At 34.4% G+C, this 17,104-nt stretch overlaps 5 protein-coding genes across 5 annotated transcripts; 1 reads left to right on the top strand and 4 right to left on the bottom strand.

Moving 5' to 3' along the window:
• Nucleotides 1-2,575: 2,575 nt before the first annotated feature.
• On the bottom strand, nt 2,576-3,758 carry LOC17894651 (eukaryotic translation initiation factor 5A-3). Its single transcript, XM_006302883.2, has 4 exons — nt 3,602-3,758; nt 3,193-3,315; nt 3,051-3,107; nt 2,576-2,961 (listed from the first exon to the last, which is right to left on the bottom strand). The coding sequence occupies exons 1-4, from the start codon at nt 3,719-3,721 to the stop codon at nt 2,785-2,787; spliced, it is 477 nt and encodes a 158-aa protein (XP_006302945.1). The 5' UTR covers nt 3,722-3,758; the 3' UTR covers nt 2,576-2,784.
• Nucleotides 3,759-4,016: 258 nt separating this feature from the next.
• Nucleotides 4,017-6,725, bottom strand: LOC17894266 (mitotic checkpoint protein BUB3.3). The gene is made up of 9 exons (XM_006301877.2): nt 6,449-6,725; nt 6,223-6,353; nt 5,909-5,991; nt 5,136-5,387; nt 4,919-4,991; nt 4,730-4,810; nt 4,575-4,656; nt 4,380-4,480; nt 4,017-4,294 (listed from the first exon to the last, which is right to left on the bottom strand). The coding sequence occupies exons 1-9, from the start codon at nt 6,551-6,553 to the stop codon at nt 4,258-4,260; spliced, it is 945 nt and encodes a 314-aa protein (XP_006301939.1). The 5' UTR covers nt 6,554-6,725; the 3' UTR covers nt 4,017-4,257.
• Nucleotides 6,726-6,905: 180 nt separating this feature from the next.
• LOC17894010 (cell division topological specificity factor homolog, chloroplastic) lies at nt 6,906-8,621 on the bottom strand. Its single transcript, XM_023788320.1, has 2 exons — nt 8,460-8,621; nt 6,906-7,723 (listed from the first exon to the last, which is right to left on the bottom strand). Exons 1-2 carry the CDS (start codon nt 8,556-8,558, stop codon nt 7,139-7,141), a joined length of 684 nt encoding a protein of 227 aa, XP_023644088.1. The 5' UTR covers nt 8,559-8,621; the 3' UTR covers nt 6,906-7,138.
• A 196-nt stretch (nt 8,622-8,817) lies between these two features.
• Nucleotides 8,818-11,003, top strand: LOC17895650. Its single transcript, XM_006302349.2, has 7 exons — nt 8,818-9,214; nt 9,386-9,497; nt 9,605-9,764; nt 9,886-10,034; nt 10,170-10,321; nt 10,503-10,617; nt 10,706-11,003. The coding sequence occupies exons 1-7, from the start codon at nt 8,922-8,924 to the stop codon at nt 10,853-10,855; spliced, it is 1,131 nt and encodes a 376-aa protein (XP_006302411.1). The 5' UTR covers nt 8,818-8,921; the 3' UTR covers nt 10,856-11,003.
• LOC17894854 (chorismate mutase 3, chloroplastic) lies at nt 10,873-12,903 on the bottom strand. Its single transcript, XM_023788345.1, has 6 exons — nt 12,609-12,903; nt 11,988-12,213; nt 11,811-11,897; nt 11,506-11,649; nt 11,331-11,423; nt 10,873-11,242 (listed from the first exon to the last, which is right to left on the bottom strand). Exons 1-6 carry the CDS (start codon nt 12,773-12,775, stop codon nt 11,006-11,008), a joined length of 954 nt encoding a protein of 317 aa, XP_023644113.1. The 5' UTR covers nt 12,776-12,903; the 3' UTR covers nt 10,873-11,005.
• Between the last annotated feature and the right edge of the window lie 4,201 nt (nt 12,904-17,104).

The raw sequence follows: 17,104 nt of genomic DNA, 5'->3' as shown, positions 1-17,104 counted from the left end.
CCAATGTCTTACATTACATGTCTTTTCTGTGTAATTTCATATAAAAGAAAAAATTAATATGTACGTCGACTTTTGCATGCAGATGCGAAAAGAATTATGGGTGTTTTTTTTTGTTTGAAGGGAAGTGGGAATTTGTGTTTAATGTCTTTTTGGTTGAATTGATTGAGAAATTTCGTGATAAAACATGTATCGATTCTTTCTGACACAAACTCTCTATGAAAGTAACGGCCGAAGACAATGCAATATGTTTTGAAAACATATATTTGTTTTTTGGTAATAAAAGTTACATTTCGATTGCTTAGATTATTTTGGTACTTTTTCTTTCCAAACTTAGCAAAAACAAAACTCATTCTTGCGTGTATATATATACAACATTACAAACCTTAATCTTTGTCCAAGGCAGTTTGGATATTATTATAAGGTTTTATATACTATTTGTTTATTCTTTTTCTTTTAGAAAATTTTAAAATGCGTGGGAAAATGTAATAAATCGAAATATAATTTAGTGTAGGAACTGAAAATTCTATTTGAATATTTTGTTCGTTAAAACTTAGAAATTAATATATTTTTAAAAAACTAAAAAAAAAAAAAATAGGGACAAAAGGTGGGAGTGTGGGTGAAGGAGTAAATGTGAAGCAATAAATATCGAAGGAACTCTTTATGTATGTCGTTTTCCAACTTCATATTCTTATTTTTTTTCTTGGTATAAGAGATGATTTGCACTATTTTTAAAAAATCGATAAAAGAAGAAACCGATGAGGTCGAGACAAAGACAAGCATTCTTATAAATATCCTACAAAAAAAAACACGTAATTGAATAGTAATTAAGGTGGTCTGTGTACTAACTAATACTAGGAATAGTTTAGTACTTAAGTCAGGTTTAAGTATGTTTATAAAAACAAGGAAGCTACCCACCGGTGAATACGGATGGTTTGTTGTTTATCGAGATTTCCCCGGTCGCAAGTCGCAACTAACCTTGAACGATTCCAATGAATACAATATTTACCAATTTCCAAAGAAACCATAACTTTTATGTTTTGTTTTCTTAAACTACTACTACTACTAAATTTTTCATAAAGTTTTAGTATCACAAAAATTCAGGTGTATAAAGAATTTTTAGAAGGTGAGTAAACGATAAATTATTTTTAAAAAACGTATAATTTGTAATCATTTAAGACTTTTTAAAAACAATCTTTTATGAATTAGACGGTTGATGACTCACACCATATTCTAAAGAGTTTTTTTTTAAATTACAAGTATAGAGTTTTATGGATATGCACTAATAATTTTACTCATGCTTGGTAATTTTATGTTTGGTAAAAATCACAAAACTTGCATAGCTATATAATGTTTGGTTATATTCACTCGTACAATTACAATTGCAAAAGACTTGTGAAGCATCTCTTCTGTTACTGTGACTCCCAATCACACAAGTCAAACATATAGACTAGACAGATTAGAATACTTGACAAGAAAGATGTCTTTGGAATCAATGCAAAATTTGTTTTTAGAAGAAAAAAAAGTCAAAACCATGGTGACAACAAAGTCAATATAAACAAGAAATAAAAAGGATACGACAACATTAAACAGCTTTTAGGCAGGACAAATTAAACATATTAAAAATTCGATTTCTTTTTATTTAATATATATTGTGATAGGATATACATATACTAAATTACATACGGAGCCAAGCAAAGAATAATACAAAAAATGAAGTAGATGGGGACATACATATACAGCAAGAGAAGGACGTTGTTCTCATTTGCTTGGTTCTTCACCTTTAGGCACGTTCCCCTACCCCCTTCTGCCTCTCTCCCTCCTATACCCATGCCCGTGACTCACTCTATCTTTATACTATATAGTCATATACCCCTTCTTCTCCTCATTATTCCTAATTTCTATTTTAGTTTTTTTTTTGTAGGTTTCATTCATTCATACTCTCTTCTCATTTGAGAGTTGAGACCCCCCCCCCCCCCCCATTCAAAAGTGTTTCATTTATATATCCCAAAGCATATCCCTCCCCCTACACACACAACTCATGATTCTTAAATTTTGTGAGGCTGATGTGAATCGTGGAAGCAATTATAAGCTGTGCGGGGCAATTACTACTTGATTGGTTATGAAGAAAAGTGCTTTTTAGTTAAATAGTAGTCTAAATCTTGGATTAATGTTTTTAATTAACACCAAAAACCTCAAATCCCTTGATGTAAAAGTTTGTATGTAGGCACTAGACAAGCCCATCCCATAACATAAGCAAGCTTAAGCTTAAGCAGGGCCCTAGAATTTTAAAAGTTCAGGTTCTTGGGGTATTTTGTATGTTTCCTTGCAAGCCAAACTAATGGTTTGAGAAATATGTGTCTATCTCTTTGATAGTCAAGTCTGTTTTGTGTGAATGACAAAAATCGTCAATTCGTAATAATGCTTAGATCTTCTTCACCATTTTAGTATGTACTAAGCTGTCAATGCTAAACAGTTGACAATATCGGTTAATGCATAATCCACTATAGCAAATGTGAACTGTCACACATTTTCAGTATTACGTTCGAAATGTCACTATATATCCTTACCACAAAACTTGGTTTCAAACAGTAACTTCTCCACAACCAAAACCAATAACAAGATAGAGATATTAAGTGTCGTACATGAAACATGTGGGCTTGCTTAAACTACTAATAAGAAGACCCAAAAAAGTAAAGGACCAAATTGTGTTCTTATAACATTTGACTCTGTCAAGTCAAATTGATGATACATTAGAAAGAGAGGCAAGACAAAAATGCTTACTTATTACTTTGGACCAACTTCCTTGAGAGCACACATCTGCTCCTCTCCCATTGCAGACATCACAGACACAACAATATCCTTTCCCTCCTCAAATCCATTCTTGAGCTGTGTTAGCAGAGCTTCATCTGTTGGCAACTTCAAATCATCCTTAGTGCTACCATTATCAGTCAGAAGACTAACCTGTTAATGTCATTCAATAAAGTCTTTCAATATGGGACAAAGGTCAAAAACACAAAAGTTGAACTAATAAGAACGAGAGTGTCACATACAAAGCCATCTTCAGAGATATCAATCAATTGGTAATCAACACGGTTCACATGTGGAACCTGCTCAAAGAAAAACAGAATTAGAGTCAAAATTACAAACTTCACCACAGATGTATATAATATATTCAATCATCATAGGACTCACATCACAATTGTGGGAAGAAGGAACAATATCTTCAAGCTTCTTAGAAGTGAAGATATCAAGTGCAACAAAATGACATTTGGCGTGACCGTGCTTCCCAGTCTTTGATGTTGATACCTCAACCACCTATTTATATATTACAAACCCATAACAAAGAAACACCAAATTGAATCAAGAAATTACACATAACTTCAAAAACACTCCTCATCAGCCCTAGTCATTTCAGAATCTGTCATAAACTAGATTCACAAAAACCCTATAAACCAAAACAGAGATTTTTCTCAGCACTAAACACCAGATCACCACTAAACCTCAAAAATCATAACGATCACGTAACCTAATACAATCTAGATTCAATACTAATCAACAAAACGAAAGAGAGAAAGCAAAAAAGAAAAAGAAAAAAGGAGACCTTGCATGGACGTCCCTTGATGACGATGTGACCACCTTTACGGATGTTACCGGCTTGTTGAGGATAAGTCTTGGAAGCTCCGGCGTCGCTTGATTCGAAGTGGTGCTCGTCGTCCGACATTGTTCAGAGAAAGTGTTTGATACTGGTGCAAAGTCAGCGAGTTGTGTTCTGTTTTTTATAGAGCACTGAGTGATCGAGAGAGAGAGAGAGAGATCTAGGGTTAATTAGTCTTCTTCAGCCGTTGGATTTTAGAATCTTAATAATTATATCAATTAATCAAGGGTTAAGATTTATTTAACGTTTGCTTTTTTCTTAAATAAAATAAAAAGTCAGATCGTAAATATTACGCAGTCCTGTAAAAGATTCTCAAATATAATTAATCTCTTAAGAAAATATTAAATTGGATTATGCATCGAATCAAAAAGAGTAAATTAAAGTTGACTAAAAGTCGAAATCATACGTTATACATTGAAACACAGAGACTTGAGAGATGAATCGATGATACAACAAATCATTACATGCTGAAACGAGTCCAATTCTGTGTAGCAGCTAACTCAAAAATCAACTTAGCTAAAGCTAAACGTGCTACCAAAAGACACACAAACAATATAGATACAAAGTACAGTAGTAGACCTCAGGGAAGCTAATAAATCTTTTCAAAGCCTGTGTATGAACACTTGAGGTGCTTCTTCCCTGCAAAACACGAGGAGTGTTATCGATACAAGTGTTTTTCTTTTTTATGTACTGTGTGAGTGTGATGATTGAAAGGTAAACTTACTTCTCTTCAGCTGCTTGGTAAGTGTGGCTTGATGCAACTGCCAAGAGCTCTCCAGTGTGATTTAATGCTAAAGATGAGATGCTGTTTGAGTACCTTGGCAACTTTTATCAACAAAAGACAAATGAGATTTACAAAGGAAAATAAAGAGCAAGAAGGGATCTAGAGAGAACATGTCATGCAGGTAATGTTTGAAACCTCAAAGAGTCTTCTTCTGCTTTTAGCATTCCATGAGATCACGTAACCTTCATTGTCCCCTGTCACAAAAGCCCCTGACCCACTGTGCCAACAAGAAAGAGTCAGCCATACGATCATTCATGTGTACCTTTAAAGGGTGAATGAGGGAAACTTACCACGGACTGAATTCGATAGCATTTATGCATACACCATCTACTCTTCCATTCCTACACTTGGGATGACATCGGAAGCTGTATCTGCCATGAATTTATGGTACACATGATAAGATAAAATACTGAATCCAAACCAGTGGATGACCATTTTTGTATGTTTCAACTTTCGTATTGTGGTCATTCATCACTTACTTTGTCTCACTAGAGTACGATGTATCAGGGAAATCTACAGCTACTTGTCCATCTACTGACCCAACTGCATATCCTGCTCAATAGCAACAATAAATCTTAGAAACCAAACAAAACATGAACCCTCGTCTATGTAAAATATCAATATTTATTCAATGAAAGTGTAAACTATGCCACATAACCCCAAAACTCACAGATTCATGAAACTATATATGTTTACCTCTCGAATAAGGTAGAGAGATAATACATCTGATTGGCACCTCCACTTGGGATGCACACGGTCGAAAACCTTGATCTAAGTTACGCAAATCGTAAATATGAACTGATGCGTCCATGCAAACAACTAAGTTGTTTCCAGATACAGTAATGCATCTCACTGCTGCACTAGTATCAGTCGAACATACAAGACATTCTCTTTGTCGTGTATCCCACAATTTGATCTTCTTATCCAAGCCAGTAGATATCACTTCACCTGAGCCGCATCACACCCATTGAAGTTAAATGGTTGCATAGCACCAAAGATTATGTTTGGAAAAAATCAGGAACATGAATTATGAATCAACTTGCCAACAACATTGAACAACACAATTTCTATAATTTTTATCAAAGTTTTTGGTTCAAAACTCAAAACCTGAAAAAGAAACCGCTGAATACTAAGAAACGTATATCTACTTGGTACAAATGACCAAAGATCCAATTTTAACTTAGTAGTAGCGCAAACATAACTGTAACCAATATAATTTCGTAACCAACCGAGAAATTATCCAACATTCTTTTATTCAGCCTATAAGGGAAGTGTTCTGGCTGAAGATAGGTGTATAATGCGTTAGGACATTCATTTGTCTATCAATATCTTAGAATCTAGTGATCAAATTGACAACATTTAAGCACTTTGCACCACACTGGATTCTGGTTAAAAACAGATACCAAATCACACAATTCAACATATTCGAAAACAATCATTAATACTTACTTAAAGTGTGGCAAACTGACCTTTATCATAAGAGTATACAATGGATGTTGCAATGTCTTCATGTCTTCCAATTCTATCAACTGTTCCAGCGTTTAAATCGTACCTGACAAAAACAAATTTTTGAAGCACTCAATCTCCATTGCTAATACGTAACTGAAACACATGAGTTCCTTACAAGCATTGTTTTATCATTAAATTAGCCTAGGTGGGTTCTAAATTTTATAACAAAAATCAGATCTTTTGATGAAAAGGTAACAAATTTGCTCACTTCATACAAAAACAAAAGCATCCCATTTTGAAACTCTGAAAAATGTTGGTTAAGAAAATTGCAAACCTTCGGATGAATCCATCAGAACCAGAGGAAAATGAAGTTGATTCATCCTCGAAACAGCAATCAAGAAGAGCAGCTTGAGAGTACAATTCTACACTTAGCGAAGAGCTCTCCACATTATACAATCTCAGATACTACATAATCAACAACATTTCGTCACTGTCTCTGAGAAACAATACGGTATCAATTTTGAAATCCGAGACAGAGTAAGAGAAGAGAAGAAACTTACGGAATCCCAAGAAGCAATAAGGAGATTGTTTGATTCAGGGGAGAATCTGAGCCTCGAAACCGCATCCTCAATAGGATTTTCAAATTGAAGTGGATCTCCGCTCATGTTTCAAACCCAGATTATACCAAATCCCACTTTACTCAAAACAAAATCTCAAGCAGAACGAATCTCGAATCAAACGCCAACGCTAGAAGAAGAAGACTACCCGGAAATTTCAAATTCCAAAGTTCAAATTTTGGAGACTACAATAGAGCGATTGAGATTACTTGAGCAATTTCAAAATTCGGGTTCCGCTCACAAACGGGTTAATGGGCTTATGGGCCAAGTATCTATTGTCCACAATACATACTTTGATCAATACGAACTGAATTGGAAAATATCCAAATTGAACACCCTTAGTTCGTTTTAGCTTATGCAATGGACGACATTAATAATTGAATTTAACGAATCCACTCTGTGAAGTATACTAATTGAATCTCATTAACTTGACGATTTACTCTATGATCCCTATCATAGAGGAAATCGTGCCAAAGAGAGTTAACAAATTATAAGAGAGTGGCTGCATATATATACATGGGGAGTGTCACGAAACTGTCTTTGTTCCCTCCAGACTAAACTTCAAGAACAGCAACACAAAACAGACAAGACACTATCCAAGAAATAACAACTCTAAGACCGAGCTTTCTTTTATCACTCCGGGACATAAAAATCGAACCTGACATCAACAGAACCATCAAGAGTGTCTTTGTAATTCACGTTTGTTATGGTTCCAGCCTCGTCCACGTCTTGGTACTCTGGTTTCACCCTCCTAACAGGCACCGTGACAGAGTAAACAGTCCCAAGGTCACCGTCCGTGGATACATTCAGCTGAACTTTTTCCTCTGATTCTATCTCTACGAAATCCGACAGTGCGTGGATGATGTTGTTGACGATTTTCCTTTTAGCTTCATCACTAACATCACACCTGTCTGAGAAGAGGATCATCTTGAGCCGCTGCTTTGCGATTCTTGCGTTGGAGCTTCTTCTTGAAGCTCGCGATGGGAATATTACCTTCCAGGCTATGTTTAACCGGTCAAAGAAACTCATGTTGATGGCATTCAAGAGAAAGCTCTCTATCTCTTGCTCAGCTGGGCTTTGTGTTAATTCATAGTCTCCCGTGTTCCTTGCAAAAACCTTCACATGACTACGTGTGTTTTCACGGCTGATCGCCACTCCGGGAAATTTCTGAGTTTGCAAACTGTTTGCCCCAATGCTTATGAAACCCGCTGAATCAACCTGCAAATGTTCCATCACCAGCAAAAAGAGACTGTAGTTTCAAACTAGATGCATTTAAAAACTCAGTTATCGTCCTACATCAATACGTAAAGAAGCAACTGTAACATCAAGATCATCTTAAACTTAATGAAATGGTTCTGTAACAAAGTAGAAAAACATCAGGTCACAGCACCACAAAACATCTGCATATATCTAACAGTAAACCAGTACAGTCTAATAGTAACCCAAGGTAACACCGCCATGATTAAAAAGACTTAATATGGGCTACAAGCTCAAGAACACATCTACTCTCTTTGTCGCCCCAAAAACACATCAAATTTACAAATACGGTGGGCTGATTCATCGAGATGGAGTAGTTGGTTTTGTTCCTAAAGTGAACTAGAAACCCTTTCAACAAACACATCTAATATGGCCTTCACTAGCATTCACTTCCCAGTGCCTAAGGAAAAAAGAAAACAAAAACTAGGATGGTAAAATTTCTAGAGCTCGTAAATACAAGCGACGAACAAACAAATCTAGAGCTAGAGAGACATTGTGAACTGTTCCGCTAGTAAGACGCATTTCAGATTCCTCTTAACCCACACAGACATAGAAACTAAAGATCGAAGCTAGTAATCTAAGTTCGTATGACAAATTACACGAAATCGGGACATTGGGTTGCGAATTTCATGAAACCCAGATCCCAAATTGTGGAGAAGAGAAGTTTTGAAGAGTAAGAATTATAAGAAAATCGGACCTTGGAAGAAGAAGGTAATGAGAGGCGATTAGGGTGGTGATGATGATAAGGAGATACTAAGGTCGCGGAGATCCTCAGAGTCCCAGAAGACAACGCCATTACCGAGGATAGTTGAATTGCTCGCCGGAGAAGCGAATCTTTTCGTCTCAGTCAAAGAGAAGAAATGAGACACATACAAAGTTAAAAGCCTATCAGGCTCTTACGTCGTCGTTTAAACTCCACTCCCCCCCCCCCCCCACACACTTTTAAACGATGCCGTTTTGCGCTTACTGTGAATACAAATTAAATTAAAGTAAAACGGCATCGCTTCGACGTAATACAACACTGTCGTTTTTGAACACTAATTTAATTAGGGAACTGTGGTCACCGGCGGCGAGAACCGAGGCTTCGTCGTGACCATATCTCCCAAATATATAAATTTGGAGGAGAAGAAAAAAATAATTCGTTTTTGATTTGCTCTAAATGGGTAGATGGAGAGCAGTAGCTGCTCTACTCCTTCGTAATCAAATTCTCAAATCGTCAAAGAGACTACTAGACCCTTGTTCTCCATGTGTTTCGAAACACCCGTCGCTTGGTTTAGTACCTTCTCGTTTCCTCGATTTCCGATACTTGTCATCGCTCCCGTCTCCGATTTCGACTCACAGCAATGACTCTGATTCCGGGTCGACTTATGCGTATCAAAAATATGAATTTGGAACAGAGGAAGATGAAGAACAAGGGAAGATCCCTATCAAAGCCTATTTTCTCAGTACTAGGTATTGATTTTGCATTGTTGGGACTGTTATATCACTCGCACCTTTGATATTGGGACACTCTCACTTGTTAAAGTTTTGATTTTGGAATCTTAAAATGAAAGTTCCAAGTTTTGTTTTTGTTTTGTGTTTCTTTTTGTAATTTTTGGTTTCTTAGAGTTATTGTTTTGGCAGTATTGATTTGAAGGCAATGCAAGCTGAAAACTTATGCAATGTTGTTCCTCCTACCTCACGTTCTACCAATTTTATTGCCCTCAAATTTTCTGATTTTGCTTCTGGAATCCAAGTAAGATTGATACTCAGTAGAATGCAGACATTCCATTGATTAACTTATGTTGGTCTAGAAACCAAAAAGACAAAGTCAATGCTGATCTTGTTTTACCTTCTTCACAGACTCTGGATGAGAGGGAGAGTGTAAGCAACTGCCAGTTCATGGTTGTCTTTCAATACGGTTCTGCTATTCTTTTTAATATTGATGACAATGACGTTGAGCGTTATCTTGACATTGTTCGTAGACATGCTTCTGGATTGCTTAAAACTATGCAAAAAGATGGTCAGTGTCCTGTCTTTCTACTTCGTTTGAATTTTTCAGAGTACTCAAAACAATAACTTTACTTTCATTAGTTGTCAAGTTTTGCAAATGAAATGACCTTTTGTGGATTTTATTGTATTAGATTATGCTGTGAAGGAGGAGCCTTTGTTGACTGAGGAATTCAAAGGTGGCCCTGACTACATTGTTCTCAGAACTTTAGATACTGATAGCATCCGTATAATTGGGACTGTGCTTGGGCAGAGTATTGCATTGGATTACTTTGTTTCTCAGGTAACTTGTTCTTTCAGTGTCCTAAAACGATATAAGTATATGGCTGTTTCACACATAGAGTCACAGACTTAGAGAGTATGGAAAGACTGTAAGAAACTGGTTAATGTTGAAAGTTTGAGTTTTTAATGATCTCAGGTACACAAGCTGTTGGAAGAGTTTGCTGATATAAACCGTGCAATGGAGAAAACCGGAACTTTCACGATGACCAGGAAAAAGCTCTTTCAACTTGTAGGGAAGGCGAATTCTAATCTAGCTGATGTGATTCTCAAAGTTGGTTTGTTTGAGAGGTATTCTATTAATGTTAAATCATTTTCACGTTCTTATGTTGTTTTCTATGATCTATATATACACCTTTACTCTTATAAAACTCAGAGTTCTTGAATGATTTTGGAAGTATGCTTACTCTGAAATCTCGTGGAAACAATGTTTGTATATAAGTCAAACTCATCTGTTTTCGTGCTCTCATAGATCTGAGATTGCTTGGAGAGAGGCAAGATATGCTCAGATATACGAGTATTTAAGAGAAGATTACGATTTCACTCAGAGATTTGAGGATCTAGACTATAAGCTGAAGTTTATAATGGTATTTACTAGTTTGATTTTCTCTTCGATAGACAGTAGTCATGTTTTGGTTTAAAAAAATATATAATTTCCTCTCTTTTCATCTGCAGCACAACATTCACTTCCTCCAAGAGGTGATGCAGAACCGACGATCAGATCTCTTAGAATGGTTGATTGTCGTCTTACTGGTTGTTGAGAACGCAATAGGCATTTACGAGATTGTTCGAGAATCCGCAGGAATTGCACTTACATCATTGTAGGGTGTCCAATTCTGTGAAGTCAAGTTCATTTATTTTTATCTTTAGTTTTACATCTGTAATAAAATTAACTTGACTCGCTAGCTTGTGTCAACACATAGTCTTTGGAATTTAGGATCAATACAAATGATATGCTTTCTTCTTTCAAAAACATTAATCCAGCCTTCTAAGCAAGTACTCAATTTGGACTTCCTTTGTGAGGGGCATGATCCTCTCTCCATAGAGTTTTGCAACTAAGCTAGGTTGGATTTTGTAGGAAGGATCTGCTCCAGTTTCTGGATCGTTGATTGTTATGTCTTGACCAAAAATTCTGGCTTTGATCTCAACTCTCTTCTTGACTACTTCTTCAACATTTTCGTACGTTAGAAGCCGCATCAGCTGTGTCCGGTCCTGGAAAGACTCAAGCCAATTTATGACAAAAGAAGATGCAGATAATGCATAAAGAGTGAGTATTTAGTATGAAACAAAATGAGAGTACTTGTTCTCGGATAGCTGTTTCATAGGAAGCAGGATTTTCACGAAACTTGGCCTCAGCAACAAATTTCCCATAGTGAATTCTCTTTGAAAGTATCTGCACAGAGGGCGCAATGAGTTATTTCAGTTTCAAGTCTCCTAATATAGCCATTTGTAATAATACATGCGAAGCTTCTTGCCTGCAAACACATTGTGTCACAGAGAGCAGCTGAACCACAATTACCATCATCCCCAGGCTTGACCAGTCTGGGAAGAAGGTGTCTGAAATACATGTTCCACACCTTCTTGTTGATGTTTATCGAATCTGCGGTATGATGCAAAACCTGGTTTAGTCACAGGACAGAAGAGAGACAAAATTTGTTAACTCAAAGGCAAAAGTTCCTCATCCTTGCAGTTGTTAAATATATGATCTACTTTGGACACTATCAAGTATATTTGTGAATTTGTTCTGATGAAATGCAAACCTTTAAAGGCCAAAAATCACCTGTGGGTATTGAATCGGGGGAAGGATAGGCTCTGGCAAGCATTGTGGGAAAAAAGGATGCTCATCAGGACTCTTGTACCTGTCCACCTTACTTCAAGAAAAAAGATCATCAACACAGAGAAGATTTTGGAACCCATGAACTAAAATTGAAAGATGTGCTGATTATATTTTTCCAACCTTTGCGTGGAGCTTTTCAGTTTCTCTGACCATAAACTCGACCAAAGATCCTTGAAACCCTTCCATAGTAAAGGCATCCTCGTCATATGTATCAGGGTTGTAGCGATACTGAGCTCGTTCAAGAAGGTTAAAGATAATGCTGTCCTCTTGACGAATCAAAGAGTGCCTTATGCTGTCAAGTGTCAAATACTCACTCTCATCAACCCGTAGTAGCCCCCTCGAGTATCTGTGAGAAATAGCCAAATCACATCAATACCTTGTCTTTAATAAAACAAAAACATCCAAAAACTTAATCAACTTCAGCTAAAACACTAAAGCATCAAGAGGTAGATCATTCTATAACATAAGGTGCATACGAAAACAATAGACAACAAATCTGCCAACACGTTACAAGTACAAAACTTTATTCTACCGTACAGCTCAGGCCATAGGACCATGTCTGTCTGCAACAAAGACGACAAAGCAGCAGCTAAGCCCTCAGTGTAAAACTGACAAAGCAGAGCAAGGACGAAAGCAAATTAAAAAAGCCGGTGGCTTTAGCTTTACATCTCCGGTAGACACAAGAATTACGAGTCTTTAAATACAATGGCGGCTGTCTTTCTCGGAAGATAGAAACATTACCGGATCGGAGAAGCTGCAGAGAGACGGAGGGAGAGAGACCCAGGCACGCCAAACCTCGATCGACAGTTCCAGTTGGTTAATAAAAATCGGGAGATGGGTCGTAAAGAATTCGCAAGATTGAGACTTGGGGAATTGTGAAACGCGGGGTTGAGTAGCGTAGCTTCCATCGGCGATGCACCGGAGAATGAAACAGACTGAAGAAATCTGAGGAAATGGGGAAAGGTGGAGGAGAAGACAAAGACAAGAGAGTGGGAGAAAGAAAAGGACAGAAGAGAGATTCGGCGGAGTAAAAAACGGATAGAGACGCTAAAATTAAAATCCGTTACATAAATTTTTTTTAATCTGGATCACGTTTTTAATGTTTCTACCATTTTTTTTTTGTGTTTTTGGTTTTTTTTTCTATCTTTTAAAAGTTAAATATATTTCTACAATTTCGTAATCAAAATCATAAATAAATAAAATAGAATGTCTTTTTTTGTTCTTGATTTTTTTTATCTTGATTATTAGCTATTACCTAAAAGAAAATTGTAATCTATGCCATAAAAATAAAAATGTTAAAAGTTCATTTTTAAATCATTTTTTTAGCTTTTTAACTATTCAATATTACAGTCTTTTTTTTTTGTCGGCAAAAAAAAACTATGATATGACACTCTCGGAAATAGATTTTCCGCTAGGGGAGCCAGTCGGGGGCCGAAATGCTCATATGCGAAAAGAGTCTATGATTTTTGTTTAATATTAGAGTCTATAATTTTTGTTTTAAAAATATATATATATTTTGAAGTTTATTGGGAAGAGATATGTGATTCTCAAGCAAAGAGATCAAGATGATTAGAAGTGTAGAACATTATTGGGGAAAAAGGTAGATGATTAAGCCTAAACTGTGGAATGGTTTAAGATCCAAAAGAAGAATGATGGGTAAATTGAGAATGTAGTGGGACTATTTTTACTTATAGTCCAAATTTAACTAAACAAGTTCATCATCTCAGATTTCAACTTTTGAATCAGTATATGCCACATGTGTTGAATATTCATGTGGCTACCATTTATTTAAAATCTTGATTTATGGAAAAGTTTTTGACATACACCAATATACATATTTCGGTTACAACTACCAAACTCAAGAAACATTCACATTTAGATGCTCAGCATAAAAAAGCAAAATTACATCATGCGTGATAAGTTTTTTTTATATATAGAAATGATTATAAAAAATAACAAAACCTGTAAGTTTTTTTTGCCCAAAAAAAATAAATAACAAAACCTGTAAGGAGACCATATGATATTTTAGTATAATTGATTTATAACAAGTACATATTATTATGTTTGGAAATATGTGAAAAATATATCTATTTGGACGACTTCAGGTTAATTAGTAGTGTTATTTTGACAAATATTAGAAACTAAAATGCAAGTAAGTAACTTTGCACAAATCTAATCACTTGGAAAAAAAAAAAGTGATCAGATAAGTTGTACTTGTGGTTCACAAGAAGCATTTAAAAAACATTTATATCTCTACTTTAGTTTTTTTTTTCTCCATTGCTAGATCTAGACAATCATCTTCTTATTTATTTAATCCTAATAACATTAATCCGTTTGTTAGATAAATAACAATAAATGTTTGCAATTGAAAAGGTTTTGGTGCCTTGTGATTATGAGAGGAAAATATTAAAACTTCAAACGGTTTCTTAACGTGTTAATAATGCATAAACACGTTACCGTTAAATGTTTTAATTTGTACATATCTTTAATAGTAATATGTTTTTAATTATAGTATTTGTTTGGCACCATTGGTTTGTACAACTGGTACGTGGGTGTTTTAAAATAATCATAAACATTCCAAGTTGACTTATACATCGGTCCATACATTAATTTTTTTTTGGGTTAAAACTATAGTATATATAACACAAATGTAACATCTTAGATTGAACAATATCTTTCTAAATCCAACGAAACTACGACACGTAACATAATTCGAAAGAAAGGAAAAATATGCTTCCTCGTAATAAAAATTGATGGCATTGTTGTAATAATCTCCACAGCAAAGCCTTATTTTCTACTAATGATATTATGTCTTTAAGTACAGATCGAACCAATAAGGGACGAACAAAAGGAAACAAAACTATTAAAGTAAATCCAAAACCAATCCCAAAAATGTAATTATCTTCAAATTTTAAGGTTATTATTAGAAAACAAAAAAAAAAACTTTAAAAAAAAAACCTCAAAGTTGCGTCGACGACATTTGGGACCACCAAACACCCCTTCATTGGCTTTTCAAATCTAACCTAATTTAATTTATTTATATAATAAATACATTAAACAAAATTTTTTGATGCTTTGTTTAGAAATTAATTAATAAGTGTTAACATCAACACTCGATCAAACTTGTGATTTAGAGTAACTTTTTTTTTTTGGTTATCAAGTGTATTAGCTTTTTCTTCTAAAGGTGATTGATTTTTTAAGCTAATCCTTTTGAGGGTTTTTGCCATTATTGCTATGATTAATCGTTTCTTACTCCATTTAGGAGAGGTTTAACTAAGATCAGATTTACCCAAATATAAATTTTGATTAACGCTAATTAGTTAACCAATATGTATATATGTATATATTCTTTTGTATTATATTTGCTTCGAAAGAAAACAGAAGCTTCTCGTTCTTAATATTAAAAGATATTCGTATGAATGGGAGAAATTGTTATACTGGTGGACTATTATAAAAATAGGAAAAGTCATGGGAGGGTATTTATAATTTGTAAATTTCTAATTAAGACGCAGCAGTACATGGATTTTAATGCGCATATATTAATACATAAACTGTTTTTTCTTTTAATCTAAAAGGAACTGAAAAAGAAAAATAGTTTTGTTTTAATCTAATTTGTGGATAAAAATTGAATATCAATGCTATATATATATAAAAACACATTTTAACATTTGTTGTTGTTATGGAAGGTTAAGAAAAAGGCGAAGTACAAAAGAAAGAAAAAAAATTCCATAAAAATTCCCCATCTAATTTTAATTTAGAAGTTTAATATCCAATGTTATTTGATTGGAAACAAAATGCATGGTTTATTAATTTGTTGTCTATTAATACATCAAATATATAAAAATTGTTGAATCTAAGAAACCGCTTAACAAACGATAATCGGATTGACGGAATCACTAAAACGGGGTTAATGAAATTACACTATAATTAGGGTTTATCGATCCCAATTCGATTTGGGGTAATAGCAAAGGACAACGCAGTCTTTCGATAATCCCAAATTACCCGTGTATTTAGGGATTAGTGATTTCGTCAATCCGATTAAGCGGTTTATTCGATTCGACAATTTTTATATACTTAATATATTAATAGACCAAAATTTAATAAACCATGCATTTTATTTCCAATCAAATAACATTGGATATTAAACTTCCAAACTAAAAATTAGATGGAGAATTTTTAAGGAATTTTCCCGAAAGAAAAATAAATGAATTTCACGTAATTAATGAAACAACGTGCTCTATGCTTCTAGCAATAGATTGAGAGAGACGTAATGCAAACAAGTAAAAACTCGATTTAAATCCATCATCATCTTTTTTAATCTTTCTTCATCATTTTTGTTGTTAAAAAGTAAATGTGTTTTTTTTTACAGCGCACTAAAACAGTAAATGTGTTTGTAAAGGTGTAATAATGAAATAGTAAAAGATTTATTCTTTGGTCGTGGTTTGTACCTTTTTCTCCATTCTAAAATTAACGTCCCAAGGTTATCGAAAGAGAGCACAAGGAGAGAATCTAGGGGTATAACTGTACACTTGATTTGGAAATTTATTAGCCTCTTTCTAATGTAAATATTGCAAGTTTTTATAAAATTATTATTGACACGATAATATTTTTGTTTGATAAATTTGTTATTTGTATGTGTAGAATATTAAACATTACACTATACGATAATGTAATGGTTTAATGTTAATCTGAAGATAAATCAAAAGTAGTAGTTTAAAAGAGAAGACGAAATTAGTTAAACACAGCTTCCAAAATGTATTTGAACGTTCCCTTTTGTCAAAGATGGAAGATTCTTTTAATGCTGAAAACAACTTTTTCATTAAAACACGACTTAAACAATCAACATAAGTTTTTTTATTAGGTACGATTTTTTCAAAAATCTCACTAGTTTTATTTCTAATTTTTACTGCTAGAGTGCTAGTGGTTGAAATGGAACAAAATCTAATGATTATAATTCATGACATAATAATAAGTATAAGTTTTATTTACGGTTTACATATTTAAATGTTAATAACATGTATAAAAGTGATATACGACCATTAGATTGTAAAATAATTAACGTTTTATCAGTTCGGGTTGCATATTAGTATTATTAATCTTAATGATTAGTAAGTTTAATTTTATTTTTTTACGGGATTTCTCTCTCTCTCTCTCTACACCGAACTATTTTATCTCTCTTGGTTGGTTCACTCTAATGAGAAAGAAGGAGAAAACACCAAAATCACAGAGAAATAAAA

The sequence above is a fragment of the Capsella rubella genome, unplaced genomic scaffold, assembly GCF_000375325.1.
Source record: "Capsella rubella cultivar Monte Gargano unplaced genomic scaffold, Caprub1_0 scaffold_2, whole genome shotgun sequence".
Lineage (NCBI taxonomy): Eukaryota > Viridiplantae > Streptophyta > Magnoliopsida > Brassicales > Brassicaceae > Capsella > Capsella rubella.
Note: the sequence above shows the minus strand (reverse complement) of the source record. Positions and strands in the feature narration are given on the sequence as shown.